Here is a 19,578-nt window from a genome sequence, read left to right on the forward strand (position 1 = left end):
GTGTGGTGACACGACAAGGAGGAACGGATTCCAAGAGAGAGAAAAGGCTGGGATTAGATTATTTACGCTGAGGGTGGGGTGGCCCTGGCACAGGCTGCCCAGAGAAGCTGTGGCTGCTCCATCCCTGGAAGTGTCCAAGGCCACGTTGGAAGGGGCTTGGAGCAACCTGGGACAGTGGAAGGTGTCTCTGTCCATGGCAGGGATGGAGCTGGCTGAGCCTTAAGATCCCTTCCAAGCCATTCCACGATTCTATGCTAAACGTTAATGAGGGAATTAGACAATTCTGCTCGCTGTTCGTGGTCAGCGATCCCCGTGTCCGTGAGGGAACAGCTCACTGCGTGCTCTCGGCGGGCGGCTGTGGTGCCGGCAGCCCGGGCAATGACTGACAGCCTTTCCCCGGGGCGGCAGCGTGGGGAGGCTGCTCTGAGCTCTCAGCCCGTGGAAGCAACCCAGGACAAGCCCTTGTAACTGTAACCGCGGTTCCTTCAGCTCTATTCGCCACCTCCCCCTTCTCGGCGGGACCGTTTGGCCAGGAGCCGTGAGGCGACAGGCCGGCACAAGCCCATGACTGGCCCCGATAAACACCCACCCTGACGGGGTTCCGCCCGCCCCACCTCATCACAACATGGCCGGGGGCGGGTCGGAAGTGACGGCGGCAGGAAGCTCCGTCCCGTTTGAAAGCGCCCGGCGGAGCCGCTGCCGCCGCCTCTTTCCCGCCATCCGGGCCGACATGGCCGCCTTCGCCATGGAGCTGCCGCCCGCAGGTGAGCTGGGCCCGCGGGGTCCCCCCAGCCGCGCCGCCTCAGGGGCCGCCGCTGCCCGGCCGCGGGTGCCCGGCGGGTCCCTCAGCGCTGCCCGCGCTCCTGTGAGGGGAGTGGGGCCGGGGCCGACCCCCGCTGCAGGCGGGGCAGTGTGGATCCCGCTGAGCTGGGGCGAGCAGTGGGAGACGGCGCCGGGAAGGGACGGTTCGCGCTGGGCTGAGGCGAAAGGGGAGCGGGGTTAAATTGATCGGCCGCCACTTGTAGTTGCTAAGAATACAAGGTTGTGGTAAACTCGACTTACCTGTAAAATGAATGATGAAATCACCTTTGGTCTCATCAATACATGTAAATATCTCAAAGGCGGGTGCCAAGAGGGTGGTGACCAGCGACAGGGCGGGGAGTAATGGTCATAAACCAAAACACAAGGGCTTCTATCTCAGCATGAGGAGGAACTTCTTTACTTTGAGAGTGGCCAAGCCCTGGAACAGGCTGCCCAGAGTGGTTGTGGAGACATTACAAACCCTTTCTGGAGACATTCCAAACTCACCTGGAGGTACACCTGTGTACCTGCTCTGGGTGAACCTGCCTTGGCAGAGGGATTGGACTAGATGGTCTCCAGAGGTCCTTTCCAACCCTAACAATTCTGGGATTCTGTGGTCTTAATCATTTACTTGTGTTATGTTTCTTTAAAAGAGCCCACAATGGAAAAAGTTAGCTCACTTAAGTCTTTTTCTTAACATCTTGTTTTCAGGAGCTGAACCAATGACTCTTGGCTCCCCAACATCTCCCAAACAAGGAACTAGTGCTCAATTTCTCCCTGGGTTTTTGATGGGTGACTTACCTGCCCCAGTGACTCCGCAGCCACGTGCTTTATACGGCCCTTCAATTGGTGTAATGGAAACAAGGTCTCCCCTACTTGCAGGTTAGAATTTGTTAAATGTTGGAAAATTGTTGTGAAAGCAAAAAATTGGTTTGTCTCATTGTTCTACATGACAGTTGCTGACTTGAATCTTTATAGTTATATCTTTCTATATGCAAACTCCACTGATTGAATAAGTGGTAAATTCGGTGTATTCAATTATAATAAATGTTTTAAATGTGGCAGTTTTGGTATCAGGAAAAGTTTGTTTTACAGGGAAGGCACTATGAACCTCTACTAATACAGGATCAGTTTATATGACTCTTTACTAGTCAATTACACATACATCGATGTTGAAAACAGATATCTGCTGGCAAACTAAATGCAGCTTGTGCAAACTGCTGATTTCTTTGCAGAATTTTTTCTTTTTCTTTGAATTCTGAAAGGTCACTTACAGATTGTCAAAACTTACAAAAACTGGGTGGAGAAAAACTGAAAATAGACTTCTTAATTAGTATCTAGTGCTTGTAGTTAAAGTCTTGATGTCTGCTGTCATTGGACTGGAGTAGTGACTTTTCCTAGCTGTAGATGCTCATTTCTCTTCAACCACCTAATTAATCAGACTAGGAGAAGTTCTTACCCACGTTAGACCCATGTATGTCTGTTTTCTTCTCTGAGAAGAATGAGTGAGTAGTTGACATGTCATAGGTGATCTTGGCTTTTGTACTAAATCAGGTGGCATAATTTTATGTCTGAGGGTGTTAACATGCTAGTCATTTTGAAGGAGAGATTGTTGATTAAAGTACTGCAAGAATTTATCTTAATAAAATACTCTCTTCTTTGGCTGTCAGGCCAGATAGGACTCAGTGATCTTTCTAGGTCTCTTCCAACTTAAAACGTTCTGTAATTGGAGGTTTATTGGTCTTCTGCTTCTTACTCTTGTCTGCCTGCCCTTATATGTCTGGGAACAAAGCTCTTATGAAAATATTTATGAAATTGAAAGTAATCACGTGAATTTCACCAAATTGTTTTTTGAAGGGTTTATTATAGCCTCAGAGTATCAATTTTAGAAAGAGGGAAGCCAGTCAGATACTAACACAGACTTCCCAAAGGGAGTGATCAGGTAGATCACTTAAACTGAAAACCTTGATGGGAGAGTGCTTTACATAATGCACATTATTCCATGTAACAGTAGCAGTTCTCATATGTGTTAAATAGTTCAGAGTGAAGTCTTGAAGCTCAGAATTTAGGATTGAAGACAACCTTGGAAAAACTTGATTTCCAAACATTTTGCAAATGAAAACTTGATGCAAGCTACTTTTTTTTTTTTTTTTTTCCCCTAGGGTAAATCCACACAAAGTGTTAAGATCCATCAAGTTCTTTCAAGAAGTTTAATTCTCAGTTATACTGGAAGTTCCAAAGTTTACAAAATGGGAGAGCAGCTGGTTTAACTTTATCATGTCTGTATGCAAGCTAGTCCCTGCTTTCAAGAGCTTATGCTCTTATTTAATATGAAATTAGATGGGAAGGAAAGGAATTTGGAAGTGGGAATGTGAAAGTAACGTGCAATGTCTCTGCATTTTGGTATGGTTCTTTAACATGTAGAATATCTCAATTCTTGAAAATCTTGCTTTTGTATCTGTACTGTAGGCAAGTTAGTCTCTGAAGCAATTGAAATAGATTTCTAGCCTGGCTTAAAATTGAAAGATACAGCAATGCTCAGAACTTCAGTGAAGGAACATGTAAACAGTGAATATAATGGGTTAAGAAGAGGTCTGAAAGTTCTAAATGGTACTTTTTTAGCATGCTGTTTGAGACACATGTGATGCTCCTACCTACAACATTCAAACCTGTACAGCTTGGTAGGACAGATGGCTTTGCAAACCTCCAGTGAAACAAACAGTCTCAACATCAATCAACATGAGAGCATGGCTGAATTTACTATTGAAGTTTCCAGAACAAGTAGCAGCAAAGCAAAATTACAAGTTTTCTCATGCTCTTCTTTTGTTCCTTTGAATTGCAGGAGGGTCTCCCCCACAACCAGTAGTCCCTTCGCATAAAGATAAAGGTGGTGCTCCACCAGTTAGAAGCATATATGATGAGTTATCTAGTCCTGGGCTTGGATCATCACCTCTATCCTCAAGAAGACCAGTAAGTGTCTTGGATACTGGCCTGTTCTTAGCAGATGTGAGGCAGCTTACTGCCACAGTGAATTCTCAAACTTAGCTGTATAAACTGCTGTAGCAAAATGACTGGTGACCCTTCAGATCATGCTATTGCTTAATCTGGGTTGTTCAGCCTACCTGTTCCTGTATGGACTAAACAAGAGCTGTGGTCGTGAAGCAAATTCCTGTTATTGCCAATTTTCAATACAGTAGGAAATGAAAAATGCAAATCATGCCTCAGTTATGCTTTCTTGTACAAATTCAACTTTGTTTGTCAGCTTTTCACTTTTTTGTAAATTTTTTGGGCTGCTGATTGACAGAAATGCCCTTTCACAGCTTGAAAGGAAGTTGTAGCAAGGTCTCTTCTCCCAGGTAACAAGTAATAGGACAAGAGAAAATGGCCTCAGGTTGCACCAGAAGAAATTTAGGTTGGATATCAGGAAAAATTTCTTCACTGAAAGGGTGGTCAGGCATTGGAACAGGCCACCCAGGGAAGTGTTAGATTCTCTATCCTTGAAAGTGTTCAAAGATGAGTGGAAGTGAACTTGGGGACATGGCTTAGTGGTCAAGATGGCAATGTTAGGTTATGGTTGGACTCAATCTTAGAGATATTTTCCAACATTAATAATTTTGTGTTCCTGTGATTATCTTCTAGAAGGCAATACAGGCACTTACAGAAACAGAAGGAATTTTTTTTCTGAGAAAGATATCCGATCAAATTTGGGTAGACAGTTGGGGTTAATTTTGAAAGAGGAACACTAAATTTCTACAAGGTAAATTTTGTAATAAGCTCTACTGCTTAACTGACTAATCAGGCATTGCTAGGTTCTTTTTCACTTTTGATGCTAGGAGAACATTTTTCACTGAACGAGCAGTCTCTCTATTGAGTGTTGCCTTCTGAAAAGTTTATTCTGAAAGTAGATGTTCTCTGGGAAGGACAGAATCCTATAGTGTCTTAAAGGACTGGATATTAAATTTAAAAAAATGTTTGAACATATGTTGCTAGGTCTACAGTACTCCAGGCTGTTTGATCGTGTATCTAAGAAATGCCACTATTCAGGCTAAAAATAGACTAAAATTGTTTTGGGTATTGAAATCCTATGTTAAAAAGAAAACATCTACTACCATTTAAAACTCAAAGTATACTTTTTTTCTATGCACTAAATAGTTGAGCAAGAAAGTAAGTCCAGTAATAGTCTCTGTACAAATGAAGGCTATGTTTCCATGATTTCTGAACCCTTTAGGCAGTGACAATGCTGATAAACTTAGGATACAAATATCCTTCCTAATGTGTGAATTATTACAGTGTAGCAATAGTGACCTGACTATTTTGAGAAAGTAAACTAAAGGGTTTCAGAGTATTGATACTTAAAGCTACTTTGTTTCACAAAGCAAATGTCATATGTATTGTCAAATAACTTTTCATTAATACCCCTTGGCAATCTTATATTAAATATACATGCAAAAATCTGTCCTTACTCTTATTTAGGAATAACATAAGACAGACAGTTAATATTATTACCTGAATGTTTAAATCACTTGAAAATTTTCTCTCTTGATGTGAGCAGTATACCTATAATAATGATTTGTTTCTTTCTGTATATTAATGCAGGCCAGCTTTAGTTTAACACAGAGCCCATCAGTTGGAATTCTGCCATCAACACCGGGAGCAGGTAGATGTCCTGTCAAAATTTCTATTCTCTTTCCTTACTGTTTTCTTTAATACAGAAAAATCATCACTGTTAAAGCTACATCCATTCCTTGCTAATTTGTGAAGAGGTTGTGTGTTTCTTAGCTTTACAAAGGTGTATGGGTATTAGTAGGAAATAATTATTCATTCTGAGACTGACAGAGTTTCAAGCAGTTTTTCTTGTTCCAAATGTGTTGAGCTGAGCACAGAGGTGGTTGTAATTGAATGAAGAAGCTGAGATTGATGGATTGCCTTCCATCTTCACAAGGTTTGATATCTTGTGTAAGAAGCTGGTGCTAAAATTTATTGTTGGCCCATTCCTATTTGGCAAAATTAAACAATAGAACCTCTTGCTGATTGAGGAGATGGTAAATCCAGAAGGTCTTTGCTGTGGGCTGTAGCTGGGCTCGCTCAGTCTCTCATCAGTCCCTCTGGTGCTGGAAAGTGCCCAGGCCCTGGTGGGCCACAGGTGTGAGCTCCCAGGATTTGTCTGGGTTTTCAGTCCAGAGCAGGTTTGAACAGATCTGAGGAAAAAGGCAAAAAGCAGTCCAGGGAACTTCCCTGCCTCAGGCAGCTAAAAAGCAGCTAAAAGCAAAGGAGAGCTCTGTGCCGCTGTCTGTCCGTGCTGCAGACAGCACAGTCCAGGAGCAGCATGTGGGGGAGTGAGTGCCACTTCTGAACACAAACTGCGGCTTCTTCTTCCCCCCTTCCTTCTCAGAGCCAGTCTTAAAAGTGCAGAACTTAATAAACAGAACAGGCAGTTTGGGATACAAGCATCATAAAGTCACACCAGGACAATGATTGCCTTACTTTTTCTGTGTGTGAGTAAATCCCCATCAAACTCTTCCATATACAAGCGATATGTTTGACATTGAATTTACTCTTTTATTATAAAACTCTGTCTTGCAAAAGAAATTTGTTAAACAATGCTATTTCAATTTAACAGCTTCAAGCATGTTCAGTCCTGCAAGTATTGGGCAGCCTAAGAAGACCACACTATCTCCTGCTCAGCTAGATCCTTTTTACACTCAAGGTGATTCCCTTACTTCAGAAGATCAACTTGATGACACATGGGTAACTGTATTTGGGTAAGTTGATTTTCAAAGTATCAGAAAAACATGGGTGAAGTCCTTGCAGAATATGAGAAAAATACTTGGGCACTGGTGTTGTCTGACATTGGTATGTGCTGCTATGTTAACCATAGCAAGCAAACACATACATTTCAGTGAGATGTCTTAACTTGAGCTACACATTATTTTTTCTAGATAGAAAAACACCATTCTGCTGTTGGGGTGTGTGGTAAAGTGCCTGCAAAGTGGCATTTCTCAAGTCACTGCTTCTGATATCATTAAAGTGGTCTCTTCTGGATTTCTGTAAATGCTTCATAGGGTTGTATCTGAACACCTCAATTCTTAAACTGCTCATAATTTTTTGGGTATTTTTTTTTCTGTCTTTCAGATTTCCTCAAGCATCAGCTTCCTATATTCTACTACAGTTTGCTCAGTATGGAAACATATTAAAGCATGTGGTATGTTTTAGTTTGACACATCAGAAAACATTGTGAATTAAGCATTTCTGAAAAAACTACATTTCACAATTTTCACTTAATCTCATTCAGATGTCCAACACAGGAAACTGGATGCATATTCGATATCAGTCTAAGCTTCAAGCCCGGAAAGCCTTAAGCAAAGATGGAAGAATTTTTGGTGAATCTATCATGATTGGTGTCAAGCCCTGTATAGATAAAGTAAGTTAATAATTGCTTTTAGTTAAATATAAGGCACTTTGCTTTTGGGCTTTCTTTTTATTTTCCCTGATCTCTTTAATTTTTTTCCTTTTGGAATTGAAAATTGTAGGTAGTTCATCTATATAGTCTGTTACACATTTATATAAGTTTTTTCTTAAGTATTTGTCAACATCATCTGCTGAGAAGGATCACTATGGGCAATCTCTGTGCTCCTTGGAAGTTGCAATGCACATTATATTGCTGTACAAGACAAGGAAGTGAAACCATAATATGAGACAATTGAGATAAATTTTCTGACTGTAATTTGTGGCATTTAGGGCCTGCAGTAGATACCTAATGGCAGATTAAGATTATTGCTGTGCCTAATTGTACCTCTCTATTTGTTATGTGACTATGTGCTTCTGGCTCTTGGATTTATCTTAATTCTTTGAAAATTTGTTAGCAAGAAAATCCCAATCCTGTTCTCCCAGCTTCCCCTAGGAAAACGTGTCAGTCTCTTGTAAGAAGCAGTTAGGGGTAGACATGGCTGTCTTGTAGTTTTAATATTAACATGAGCTATTATTGTCTAGGTATTGGCAATATTGCAAGGCAATATCTTGACCTGTAATTCTTGCAGTGCTTTGCACTGGGTACTGTACATTAGCTTAAGCAAATAACAGTCATTCTTCTATAGTGCACAGATTATTTTTTTGTCTCCTTTAAGGATACACAATACTAAAGAGTAATATAAGCTTTCTAAGCTGTTCTGAGAAGGCAGCCCTAGAAATTAAACTTGCATTACTGAAGTTTTAGCAGTCTGAAACATTTCTTACACTCAATAAAATTAAGAAACAAGTAATTCTGCGGCCTTTTTCTCTGTGGACTTCTGCTGGTGGTCCATCCAAGCCTTTTTAATATTTTGCTGTCCAGTTTTTATCAATGAATGGTCGGTAAGCTGAAGCTCTAGAAGTAATGATCTAAGACTTATAATCGCCAGGCATCTGATTTTCATTGCTTTTGAATTCTCATTATGTCTTTGTGGATAGTATTCACTTTCATATACCAATAAATAAACCCATAGTCATTAATTTGTGTTTTTGGAGGCAAAAGATTTCAGGAGACTAATCCATTGAAGGATTTGTTTTGGTAAGACTTTCCTGGAATTGAAAACGAGATATGATGGATTTGACATCAGTGCTTAGGCTTCTGATTTAAAAGTATTAGTTCCATGGGTTCCCCTTGTGCTAAGCAGAGAGTCAGCTGCCATCCATAGTGTACACCAGTCCTAGTGTTTATTTTGGAAAGTGCTCGTCTACCAAATGTGCTGCTGAATTTTTGCTGTCTTTAGCCTGGTTGAATCCTATGCTCCACTGAGTCTAAATCCACCAAATCACATCTCCCCAGGCAGGTTCTTATTTACCATCTTGTTTTCTCTGGTTTGTTGAAGAACTTGTGGTTCCCATCAAGTTACTTGCCACCTCTTCCATTCTACATGCATTCCTTTCTAAACACAGGCTCACAAAATGGAGCCTTGAAGCTTACTGCAAGTCATACAGTGTATTTCCTCTACATTGTTTCAAACTTGGTTGACATTTAGTACAGACAGTAAACAGATTTCAACCTTCCACTACTTTGCAATGGCATAATTCAACATGACTGCAGTGAGGAAAACGCTCGCTGGTCATGTGTACCTGTATGTTCTGTACTGGTACACCTTTTATCTTTTGGGATCCATGTTTTATTAAAAAAAATGTTAATAGTAGATAATTTTAGACAATAAAGGTTGGAATACTGCTTTTCAGTGTTTGTTTACATTATATTAACCCTCTATTTAAGAGTGTGATGGAAAACTTTGAAAGAAGCTCTACATCCCCGATGTCTTCGATTTTCACTCCGCCTACAAAATCTGCTGGCACACCAATACAACCTGCAAATAATACTGCAAGGATTTCTACAATGAGACCTCTTGCAACAGCATATAAGGCTTCCACTAGTGACTATCAGGTATTTTGAGGGAAACAGAAACGTGTTTTTGTGTTGTCTTCCCTTAGCTCTTTGAGGCTGTACACACATTAACTTCAATGTGACCTTACCTTTTGCTGTCAGTTCTTTAACAATGTGGTTCAAGTACAAGCTCAGTCTGTTCAGTCTCTAAAATAATAATAAAAAGTACTAAGTTAATGACTTTTCACTTTTCCAGAAATTAAGGGCTTGTTTTGAAAATATTTCAAACATATTTTGTCAAAATATAATAGCACTTAGGAAAAAAGAAGTAAATGGTTGGTGTAAAAACTATTAACTACATGTTAACTGATTCTGTGTTTTCTCTTTCTGTTTTTCTCCCTGCCTTCTAGGTGGTTTCTGACAGACAAACTCCAAGGAAAGATGAAAGTATCGTATCTAAAGCAATGGAATATGTTTTTGGCTGGTAATACACAAGAGGGAGTAACACACTAAGCTGGTCAGGGTTTGAACTATACTACTGGCACTTGTAGTTAGTTGTATAACTACTGGTGGCAGTATTTTATCTTACAGAGCACCTGTTATGCCTTCAGTTTATTCAGAAGACATGTAGCTTGCACTTTAAATGATGGCAGTGTACACATGGTTTTACAAACTGAGTAAGTGTAAATAAAAGTGCTTTTTCCCCATTTCTGCTCTGATGGCATGATTGTGAAAAAATGTCAGCACTGACTTTTCCTCTGTAATTGCTTTCTGTGAATTACTTCACAGTAAGTTGGAAATGCTTAAATTGGCAGCTAAATTTACTGATGTCTTTAATTTTTTCCCCCTCTGGAAAGGTGATTGGTGACTTGCAGGAGGAACACTATGCAGAGCTATCTACCAGGGACAGGGCATGTTATTAGTATGTGTGAATTATTTAAAATTGAGATTTGTTGCTGTTTTACAATCACCTCTGGCATACTATTCTAAATGTCATAGCAACCTTTTAACTCTTTGTTTCATTAATAAAAATTAAGTTTCTTTTCTTAGATTTTTTTTTTAAACAAGTATGAGTTCTGTTAGGAAAAACTATTAGCAGTACTCTTAACTGATAAATATGTTGTTGCCTAAGTTTATTGAAGTGTTATTGGCAGAGCAGGTGCTGCTGATTTTACCAAAGTAGGATTCAAACCATTTACCAACCAGGATTCAACCTATAAGGATATTTTATACCATTGTGCACTTAACAGGTAACAAACTGTAGCATTCTCAGCTATAAAATTTTTATTTGAAATAGCTGAAGTGAAAAATGCAGTGTGTCAATGAATGTAGTAGCTTCTTTCATTTCAAAAGGTGTTTGAGAAAATTTCAAACTTTCAAAATTGGCTGAATGCCAATTGATTTTCATAGTTTTATTTTCTAAATCAAACTTTTCTCCTTTGAAGTTTTGGAGATGAGACTCTCAAGTAATTATAGGCCCTTTCATCTGGAAAGAGAAATTTTTTCTGTTATACTTTGGAAACTACAGGCCACTATTCCTTTTTGTGATTTTGTGTCTGTGTTAGTGTGGGTCAACATCAGCCTTTTAGTCTCAGTCAGTAGCATGTTGGCCAGGTAAATTTCCAGTTATACACATTTCCATGCCTTTCTTCATGCTGCTTCTTCATTGGATGAAATGAGATTGAAAAAGTAGACCAGAAGCATGCCTAATATCCTTCAAGTGCTACTGACACAGCCCTGAGTAAAACCCCCTAGTGAGAAGTCATGTTTCTACCTCAGATTTAGTGATTTTTGAGATGCCTTTTTCTAACTTGCTGGCATATCCTTTCAATTGTATTGGTTATTACTTTGGTTGCAGCTTATAAAGGGCATCAGACACAGTTCTGTGTGCTCAGCTCCATGGATCCTCATGAACTTTCAGGCTCACAGAGTCCAGTTACAAAACTAGAAAAGTTTAGCAGCTGGTCCCACAGAGAAGATTCTAGCCTAGAAGCTGCACAGCCAACAAGACAATTCATCTTGGGATGGATGGAGAGGACCTCAAGGGAGTCCAGAGGAGGTAAGAAAGGGCCAGGAAGTGGTCCAAGAACTGGAACATTACACTGATAGTCTGGGAGAACTGTGAATGTTCAGCTTGGAGAAGGCTCCAGGGAGCCCTTAGAGCTGTTCCAGTGTCCAAAGGGGCTCCAAGAGGAGCCTTGGGCAAAAGCCTGGAGTGACAGGGGGAATGGCTTCCCACTGCCAGAGGGTGGGTTTAGATGGGATATTGGGAAACTCCTGTTCCCATTGGAAACTCCTGTTTCTACTTCTGTGAGCTACAAAATTTAACCAGCTGATATTTTCACATTGGATCAAAATCCAGAGGAGGGAAGGTAAAGATGGATTAGTCCAATTCTTCCAATTCTAATGGAAGATGTCCCTGCCCATAGACAGGCAACTGGAATACAGGATCTTTAAAATACCTTCCAACAAAAACTGCTCTGGGATTCTGCGATTCCCAGAGCTAAGAGCAAAACTGCAATTGCATTCAAGTTCTCAGCTGCTGAGATGATGAGCAAACATCACAGCATACAAAGTTTTAGGACTCCATCTTAGCCTTATATAGTCATCACACCAACTCTTCAGTCCCAAATTCAGTATCCTTATTTTTATTGCAGACTCTGGAATTGGTGCAAATTCCTTTTCCCAACATTAGATGGCCCAAAGGCAGCAAGTAGAACAGGCACTGACAGAGGAGCTCCTTCTTGCTGGAGAAAGCCACATATTTAAACTGAAAAAGGATAGATTTGGGTTAGATGCTCTTGTCCTTCCAGGTCTCTCCACTGTGCACGGGGCACTTTTCATGCCTGTTCTGAACAGTCTTTGGACAATAGAGCATGACCTGGCTCTGGCTCTGGGGTCAGCAAGCACAGGTAGAGGAAGAAGCAGCAGCTGTTTAGCAGCCAAGAGAGACTGGCATGGTCTCTTCCCACTGGTCTCACTTTGGTTTCTGACTGTGTATGAGGCAGGAACTGTGATTCCTCAGTTGTGTGGGGACCAGAACCACACCCAGGATCCCAGCACTGCCTCACAGTGCTCAGTTCAGTGGGTGGTCATGTGTCTGAGCCTCAGCCCCTGTGCTGCTGCCTCTTTGGTTTAATTTTGAGTATACCCAAAGCTCACTGTAAATCAGGGTGGTCTCTGCCCTCTTCCTTTCCCTTGTGAAAAACGAGATTTACTTCCTGGTAAAAGTTGAAAGTTTTAATAAGAGATAATAGGAGACAAGGATAAAGCAAAGATTAACAGCCGGGTGTTCTGCCAAGAGCACACCTACTATTTTGGAGACACTCTTTATATACTGTTTCTGTTGCATCAGCCTATTGCATATCCATAAGCAATTATACATATTTAAACTTTTCTTCAAATTAATTTACATATTCTAAGAACTATTTTACATGACTCTTCCTCAGGACAGCCTTTTTTTAGAGCATGTGCATTTTTTGGCTGTGGTTTTAGTCCATTCTTATTATCACCTCCAGTTTGGGTTTTGGTGTCCATACTTTCTTCAGATGGAAGAAGGAAGCAGGGGTCTTCATCATATGTCCATTGGATGTTATCCTAACTAAGCAGGCAGTTCAAGCATAACTATCAGCTATTCTACTACTCTGCCTAAGTTTTGTTAATAGAAAAAAAAACAAAAACAACTATAGCAAAGTTACTTTAACATATATATAACATCCATTCCAATATTTTGCGAAAAGCCAATATTATAATGTGTATTTATAACACCTTGTTTAGGGAAAGGAGCACTGCTGTGCTTTCAAGGAAGCTATTCTTGAATAACTTCCAGTATTCCAAGTTCCTTTGCCCTCAGTGGATGATTGCCACGGAATCCCTCTCAGCTGGATTCAGAAAATACTGAAGTTGGCTCTTCTAAAATCCAAATCTTTGTCTTACTGCTGACCTTCAGTGTGTTCAGCAAGACCTTTAATTCAACAATGTTGTGAAACTGGACTTTCAGGGCAGAGACCTTTCTAGCCTGATCTGCCCTTTTTCCACTCTGCACAAAACACAGTGCAGAAAAGAGCAGCAGGACAGGGCCTGTGTGCTCCAGGGCTCAGGTTTTGCTCCACTTTAGCTCCACAATGATACAAATAAGGTAAAGAAGCTGAAATGTTTATTAATGAAAATGTTTATTAATGGCAAGCAAAGCAAAGGGATGAGCTGGGAGGAGAAGAAGGGAACGGGCAGGGTCTGAGGGCTGTAGGGAGGGATCAGTAAAGAGGGAAGGAGAGGCCAGGAGCTACCCAAGCTTCCAGGCAAGCTTAGGAGTGCTCAGCATCAGCTGTGCCTGGAGCTCCAGATTGTCTCCTCTTGTTTGGGGTCTGGTGCTGTCCTGGTTGTCTTGATCCAGAAGATGAATTTAGTGATGCAGCTCTTTCATCCAACATGACTTGAACTATCAGGTTTGTGTTGGAGGGGCTCTCATCTTGGCTAAGAACTTGAAGGGCTGAAACAGAGAACAGACAGACCCATGGTCAGAGTGAGGAAACCCCCTGAAAGGACGCTGAAAGTCTACCCAGTTCTTGCCATGGCCTAGAGGAAGCAGGAGACAACAAGGATCAGCTGGAAGGTGCTGGCCACGAATATCCCACAGACCCCTGAAACATTTCTATGCTCTGCCCACATCACCCCTTGTCCACGCAGGGAGCAGAGCCCTCTGCAGCCAGGGCAGGAATTGCAGCCTCCCCCTCAAGCTCCCACTGAAACCTTGCTGGCCTCACTCACCCTCACAGATGACCTGCAGCTCTTCCTGCTGCCCCCTCATGAGCATGCTGGCAATCCCTGGGAACACAGAGCCTGTCATGGCCCCTGGCCTGGATCCTCCTTGCAATGGGGAAGGGAGGGACCCAGACCCAGGGCATGTAGCTCACCAATGGACCTGATGGCTGCCTCTCGCACGGGCTCCTGTGGGCTCTCCAGATATGGCAGAGCCTGCCGCAGGTGCTTGCCCGCTTGGCTCCTGTCCTCTGCCAGCTGGAGAGAGCGGCAGGGCATGGAGGGAAGTGTTGGCACGGGCTCTGCTCCTTGGCCAGACACTCCCTGTGCCCAGCACTACCTCCCCTGCCCACACAGCCCTGAGGCCCGGCCAGCAGCCACTGGCACCAGGCTTTGGAGGGGGCAGGGGGCCTGGGGAGCCATGGTACTACCCCACACCAGAACCCAACTGGGTCGGGTGCTCCATCAGCATCTGGCTTGGGGCCACTGGAGCCTGGAGAAGAGCTCATGTGGCCCAGGTAAAGAAGCAGCATGTGGGGTGCAAGCTGGTGCCCCGGGGTGCAGCACTGGGCAGGGGCACAGCTGCCAGCCCCACACATGGGCACCACAGGCAGGAGACTTCTCCAGGCTGGAACGGGGGCTTCCAGGCTGTCCTTACCACACGCTCGCCAAAGCTCCATGGGTCCTCCGTCTTTAGCAGGTGCTTGAGATCCTTCCTATTCAGGAAGCTTAGTGCAGAAAGCAGTGTTTCCCGAGCAGACTGCAGAGCAGCAGAGACCCAGAGATGGCACCACAGCCCAGGGCACAGGACCCATGTCCTTGTGCCAAGGCCAGGAGGAGGCTGGAGCCCATGAGGTGCCAGGGTGTGGGGAGACAGTTGAGCCCCCTCCCATGGGGCCACTGGCCCCCAGGAGTCCTCACCTCTGCCACACGCCTGTTCTCACTGTGGCAGTGGAAGAAAAGTGGCAGCAGGCTCTCTCTCACCAACACCTTCAAGGGCTTTTTTCCCTTTTCCACTACCGATTCCATCACTTCTTGGTAGAGTTGAATGGAGAGCACCTGTATGTGGCTGTTGTCCTGTTGGAAAGGAAAAAACTCAGCACTGGATTCTCTAGACTCCCCTGTGCACAGGCCTGAAAATGCACAGGGCACCACACTTTCGGGCAGCACCCAGAGCCCGTGGCTGGGGGCACAGAGCCTTACATTGTCAAAGAGGGGCCGGAGAGCCTCAGCCAGTTTCGGGGCCGTGGGGCTGGATACTAGAATATCTTTGTTCAGGAGCATGTTCATGAACACAGCGAGGGTCAACCTGATCTCCTCTCCATCTGCATTCCTCAATAGCTGCACCAAGCTTTCAGACAGGTTGCACATTTTTTTGGCCTGTGTGGAATACATGTTTGTGGTATGAATCCATGAACAGCTGCACTGCCAACACCGCTCCAGTGGTGCAGCCCCACCCTGCTGCCATGTAGGCCAGAGGCCGAAGGCCTCTCCCGAAGCACTCGGGCAGCTAAACAGCGACACAGGAGAGCTGGGAGCAGCTGCCAGAGCTCCCAAAGCCCAGCCAAGCCCAAGAGGCTGCTTTCCCCAGCCCCACACTGCCAGCACAGCTTCAGCCTCTGCCTCCTCACCATCAAGGGATTTTGGCTGAGCACCACGAGGCCTCTGAGTGCCAGGTGACACTCCTCCTTGGACTCGCTCTTCAGGTGCTTTGTCATGATCTCCAGGATGTTTTCACCCCATTCATTCAAGTCCAGGCAGTCCAGGACCTGAAAAGCAAAGAGCAGTGACAAGGGTGTCCAGTTGCAGGAGCTCAGAACTGCACAGGGCTGAGCCAAGGCAGCAGCACAGGTTGTGGGCACTGTCCCAGGCAGCCACAGCTATGAGAGGGCAGAGAGGTGGGAAGCAGCTCAGCAAGGCAGCGCTGGCCATCGGGCTCACCTCCACAAGGAACGCCATAGCAGCAAGTTCCCAGCGTGGTTCCTCCTTGTTGAGCAGCCTGAGCAGGCGAAGTGCAATGCAGGAACACAAGGGTATGGAGACACGGCGCATCTCTCTGGCAGGGGGAAAGAGGCACCGTCATCCCTGAGATGGGTGGGAAAACCTCTCCCAGGACTGACAGAGGTCTCATCTTTTCCCAAGCACCCTGTGGGCACTTCGGGAGGTGGCTGGTACTGGGCACCCTCCTCTCCCTTTTCCAATCTGCTCATCTGTCTCTTTGTGACAAGGCTCTCTGGCCCATGACCGTGGGAACTGTGTAGGGCACCCTGGGCACAAATGACAGGGGCAGTAGGCAGAAGGGGCTCTCACCTGGCCAGTAGACCCACGGCATAGTGGTGGGTGTCAACACAGAGCAGCGTGTCCCAACCACACTTGCGTTCCATTGCAACCAGTAAATCCACACACTGCAGATGGTGGAACAGCGCCCTTAAAGTCTGCATTGCAAACCTGTGTGCACAGCAAAGCCCAGGTCATTCTGGGAGCCCAGGCCGCGGCCCTGGGGATGTGGCAGTGACAGGAGGACTGGGATGGAGCACCTGTTGATGCTTGTGGAAAGGCTGTGTTCCTCCTGACATGTCCTCCAGAAACTATCGACCTCCTCTGGCACCTGCTCTGTACTGATGAAAACTTGGAAGAGCAGAGCCACGACGAGATGGGGGGAATATTCCATAAATGGCTCTGGGCACCAGGGCAGGCGGAGAATCTCCCAAACCACCCTGGTTGCCTGCAAAGGATAAACCACCCAGAGACAGCACTCAGTGCCAAGTGGCAGGGCTGAGTGTGCAAGGGAGAGGCCAGGGGAGACCAGCGGAGACCTGGCCTGGTGCCCCTGAACCTGCCCCAAACCCAGGTGTCAGCCCAGTGCCTGAGGATGGAGAGGCAACCTGGGTGCAAGCAAAGGCCAGTTCCAGAAACTCACAGCCAGGGAAAATACATCCTTATTGTCCCCATCAGAGGTGTACATTCTCTGCTGTGGCCAGCCATCCATCACACAGAGCAGTGATGGCAGCACCTTGTCCACTGTTGTTCCTGATGATGCTATGGTTTTCCACATGATTGCAGCACCCCTGTAGGACCAGAGCTGTGTGTCAGAGGGGTCTCAGCCAGAGCACCATGGCCTGGGCAGCCACAGGGGTCCAGATGACAGAGCCACAGTGCCCTGAGGGGTAGGGAGGGAGCATGGCAGGAGGCTTAGGGGCTGGGAAATGGAGGGTCCAGTGGCTCCTGGAAGTCTGCCTGTCTAGAAGACCCCACTGGATTGGCTGTACAGGGTGATGGGCCCTACAGGCTGGTTAGACCTGAGCCCTCAAGGCAGGTGGGTTCTGTACCTATCACATGATGGGGCACAGCGCAGGAGGGTCACTGCAACATCAGTGGGGTGTGCATCAGTCAGCCTCAGGATGTCCATGAACAGCCTGTCATCTGGAGGCTCATTGGACATGAACCTCTGATGCATGTTCCTAACAAAACCTGGCACCTGGAGAAGGCACAGGGAGACTTGGAGAGCTGCCAGAGGGAGCAACTTCCCCAGTTTCCACTGAGAAGTGCTTCCCACCACACTGGGTTGAACTCAAAGGCTGAGGTGGCCCAGTGGAAATGGCTTGAGGCACCATGCAATTCCTGGGGACACCCAGCCCTGGCCACAGGCTGCTTACTTGATTTGGACTGGAGACAATCCTGTCTCCAAAAGAATCCATGCTGGGAGCAGGAGCTATGCTCTGAGTGGGTGCGGGGTCAGGCTTTGCCGCACGCTTGGTCAACATGGTGATCATGTCTTGATACCAAGTGCTTTTGTTCGTAAACATCTGCAAAAGAAGGAACAAAAGGGAAGAGAAGGATGATCCACCGAGTGCTCCAACTGTGCTGCTTGGCTGAGAAGGTGGGGATGGTTCTCAGTACCTGGCCTATAAAGCGCCAGCTGCTGCGGGCAGAGTTCTGCTCTTTTGTCAGGTCCCTCCCTGCATCTGGCAAAGAGCAAGGAATGTCAGAGCTCAAAATGCTGCAGAAGAGGCTGGAGAACACAGCCCAGCCCTTCAGTGCCCAGGCAGGAACAGTCTCAGGATACCCTGAGGATGGAGAATGGCTGCCAGGGGGTCCAGCCCCCGTTTCATCCTATCCATGGTCATGTCCACTGGGATGGGATGGAACAGGGCCAAGCTGGTTGCAGGCACCAGCCCTGTGGGCCAGCTCTGCCACTCACCTTTCTGCAGCAGCTGGAGCTGCTCCATCTCATTATGTTGCTGTGGTGGGGCGCCACCAGGGCATTCTTCCACCTTCTTGGGTGGGTTGGAGGGTTTCTCTGCCATGTCAATGTCTGGATTTATGGCTAGTTGCAGGGGAGAAAAGCTCCTCAGAAAAGCTCCAGGTCCAGCAAGGGCTGCAGCTGTGCCTTGAAGGGACCTACAAAAGAGAAGCCTTGGGAAGGCTACAGGACACTAAGTCCTGCAGTTTGGCCTCAAGGCCTCCTGCCACAGTGACAGGAGACATTTCGTAAAGGCTCTGTGTCAGCAAGTCCTACAGACTGCCATTGAGGGCACCTGCAAAAAAGAAAACTTGAGAAGCCTATGGTCACCAAGTCCCACAGTCTGGCTTCAAGGTCACCTGCAACAGTAACAGCTGGGGAAAGCTCCAGATCAGCGAAGTTGGCTGTGTGGGGGCTCCTCACAGCACTGCTCTGTCCCGTCCTGTCTCGCTGCGTGCACTGAGCACTGTGGCGTGGCTGTGTCGCCACCAGCACCTATGTCATGACTTGTCACAAAGGGTCACCCTTCTACACTCTGTCCATTCCCATCCCACGGTGACCATGGTGCATTGTGTCACAAAGAGCCCTAGGACACACCTCCACATGCCCTGGGGTCACACCCACCCCACCCAAACTGCCCCAGATTGCGAGGAAGACATTCCCCCAAGTGTTGAACAAAGCCAGATAGGGACAATAAACAAGCAGATGCTCCTCTGCTCTGCCTGCCCAGGGCAGCAGAAGGAGCCTCCATGGGGCTGTAGCGGGAAGGGCACCAGGGCCTTCCACAGAAGCCACCACAGCCTCTTTGGGACACGTCCCATTGGTGGGTGGCTGTCATATATGCAGGGGTGTGACACAGACTCGGGATGTGTGGCCCAGGGCACAAATGCTGCTCAGACCCCTGGGGAGTACTGAAATCAACAGGGGGGGCAGAGTCCCTGCCACTTTCCCAAGCCTTGCCAATGCTGATGCCCATGTCCTACCACAGAGACCTTTGCCCCAGGGGACTCCTGTGCCCAAGGGCAGCTAAAGCAAACACACATTGGTGTCTGTGCTGCTTTCTGCAGGCGGCTGTTTATTGCATATATTGCATGTATATTCTTACAAAAAAAAGGCCTTATAAAACCATGGCTCAGGCTTGCTGCTTCAGCTAGGTGCAGCTAACAGCTAGCCTAACAAGTTCCTATGAGAAAGGAATTGCACCTGTGAAAATAGAGGACCCATAATCATATGAAGCATCTTCCCAGGAGACAAGAATGTAAACATCTCTTAGAGAAGAAAGTTGACTTTCACAGGACAATTAGATTCTTAGAGAGATAAACTGTCAAATTTCCTTGTGTTCTTCTGAATGTTTTTCTTGCTTTATGGAAGAAAACATCAGCCCAGCATCTGGTGCCCAATGCTCCAGTTGCTGCCTGGCTGGCTGTGGCCA

General features: G+C 45.6%; 2 protein-coding genes and 1 long non-coding RNA gene across 3 annotated transcripts; 2 read left to right on the forward strand and 1 right to left on the reverse strand.

Moving 5' to 3' along the window:
• The first annotated feature begins 89 nt into the window (after positions 1 to 89).
• Positions 90 to 9,852, forward strand: NUP35 (nucleoporin 35). The gene is made up of 9 exons (XM_086896088.1): positions 90 to 764; positions 1,513 to 1,683; positions 3,644 to 3,771; positions 5,398 to 5,458; positions 6,422 to 6,563; positions 6,934 to 7,003; positions 7,094 to 7,222; positions 9,038 to 9,205; positions 9,556 to 9,852. Exons 1-9 carry the CDS (start codon positions 626 to 628, stop codon positions 9,631 to 9,633), a joined length of 1,086 nt encoding a protein of 361 aa, XP_086752214.1. The 5' UTR covers positions 90 to 625; the 3' UTR covers positions 9,634 to 9,852.
• A 1,151-nt stretch (positions 9,853 to 11,003) lies between these two features.
• On the forward strand, positions 11,004 to 12,825 carry LOC147652170 (uncharacterized). Its single transcript, XR_015288836.1, has 2 exons — positions 11,004 to 11,204; positions 11,783 to 12,825. It is a non-coding gene; the product is annotated as an uncharacterized LOC147652170 (long non-coding RNA).
• A 473-nt stretch (positions 12,826 to 13,298) lies between these two features.
• On the reverse strand, positions 13,299 to 18,658 carry LOC111931894 (maestro heat-like repeat-containing protein family member 7). The gene is made up of 16 exons (XM_086896087.1): positions 18,506 to 18,658; positions 18,105 to 18,304; positions 17,804 to 17,868; positions 17,560 to 17,709; positions 17,233 to 17,381; positions 16,824 to 16,971; positions 16,441 to 16,628; positions 16,214 to 16,351; positions 15,845 to 15,959; positions 15,535 to 15,672; positions 15,107 to 15,283; positions 14,825 to 14,980; positions 14,562 to 14,663; positions 14,059 to 14,161; positions 13,913 to 13,969; positions 13,299 to 13,634 (listed from the first exon to the last, which is right to left on the reverse strand). Exons 2-16 carry the CDS (start codon positions 18,208 to 18,210, stop codon positions 13,450 to 13,452), a joined length of 1,977 nt encoding a protein of 658 aa, XP_086752213.1. The 5' UTR covers positions 18,211 to 18,304; positions 18,506 to 18,658; the 3' UTR covers positions 13,299 to 13,449.
• Between the last annotated feature and the right edge of the window lie 920 nt (positions 18,659 to 19,578).

This window comes from Cyanistes caeruleus, chromosome 7, assembly GCF_971803275.1.
Source record: "Cyanistes caeruleus chromosome 7, bCyaCae1.hap1.1, whole genome shotgun sequence".
NCBI lineage: Eukaryota > Metazoa > Chordata > Aves > Passeriformes > Paridae > Cyanistes > Cyanistes caeruleus.

What these genes read in the sequence shown, in the direction of transcription:
- NUP35 (XM_086896088.1), top strand. Translation starts at nt 626, where the DNA reads ATGGCCGGGGGCGGGTCGGAAGTGACGGCGGCAGGAAGCTCCGTCCCG. An exon ending in AAGGTCTCCCCTACTTGCAG is followed by an intron (nt 1,684 to 3,643) that starts GTTAGAATTTGT and finishes TTTGAATTGCAG; the next exon opens with GAGGGTCTCCCCCACAACCA. An exon ending in ACATGGGTAACTGTATTTGG is followed by an intron (nt 6,564 to 6,933) that starts GTAAGTTGATTT and finishes TCTGTCTTTCAG; the next exon opens with ATTTCCTCAAGCATCAGCTT.
- LOC111931894 (XM_086896087.1), bottom strand. Translation starts at nt 18,210, where the DNA reads ATGGCAGAGAAACCCTCCAACCCACCCAAGAAGGTGGAAGAATGCCCT. An exon ending in AGGATGTATTTTCCCTGGCT is followed by an intron (nt 16,629 to 16,823) that starts GTGAGTTTCTGG and finishes TATCCTTTGCAG; the next exon opens with GCAACCAGGGTGGTTTGGGA. An exon ending in CTTTCCACAAGCATCAACAG is followed by an intron (nt 16,352 to 16,440) that starts GTGCTCCATCCC and finishes CTGTGCACACAG; the next exon opens with GTTTGCAATGCAGACTTTAA.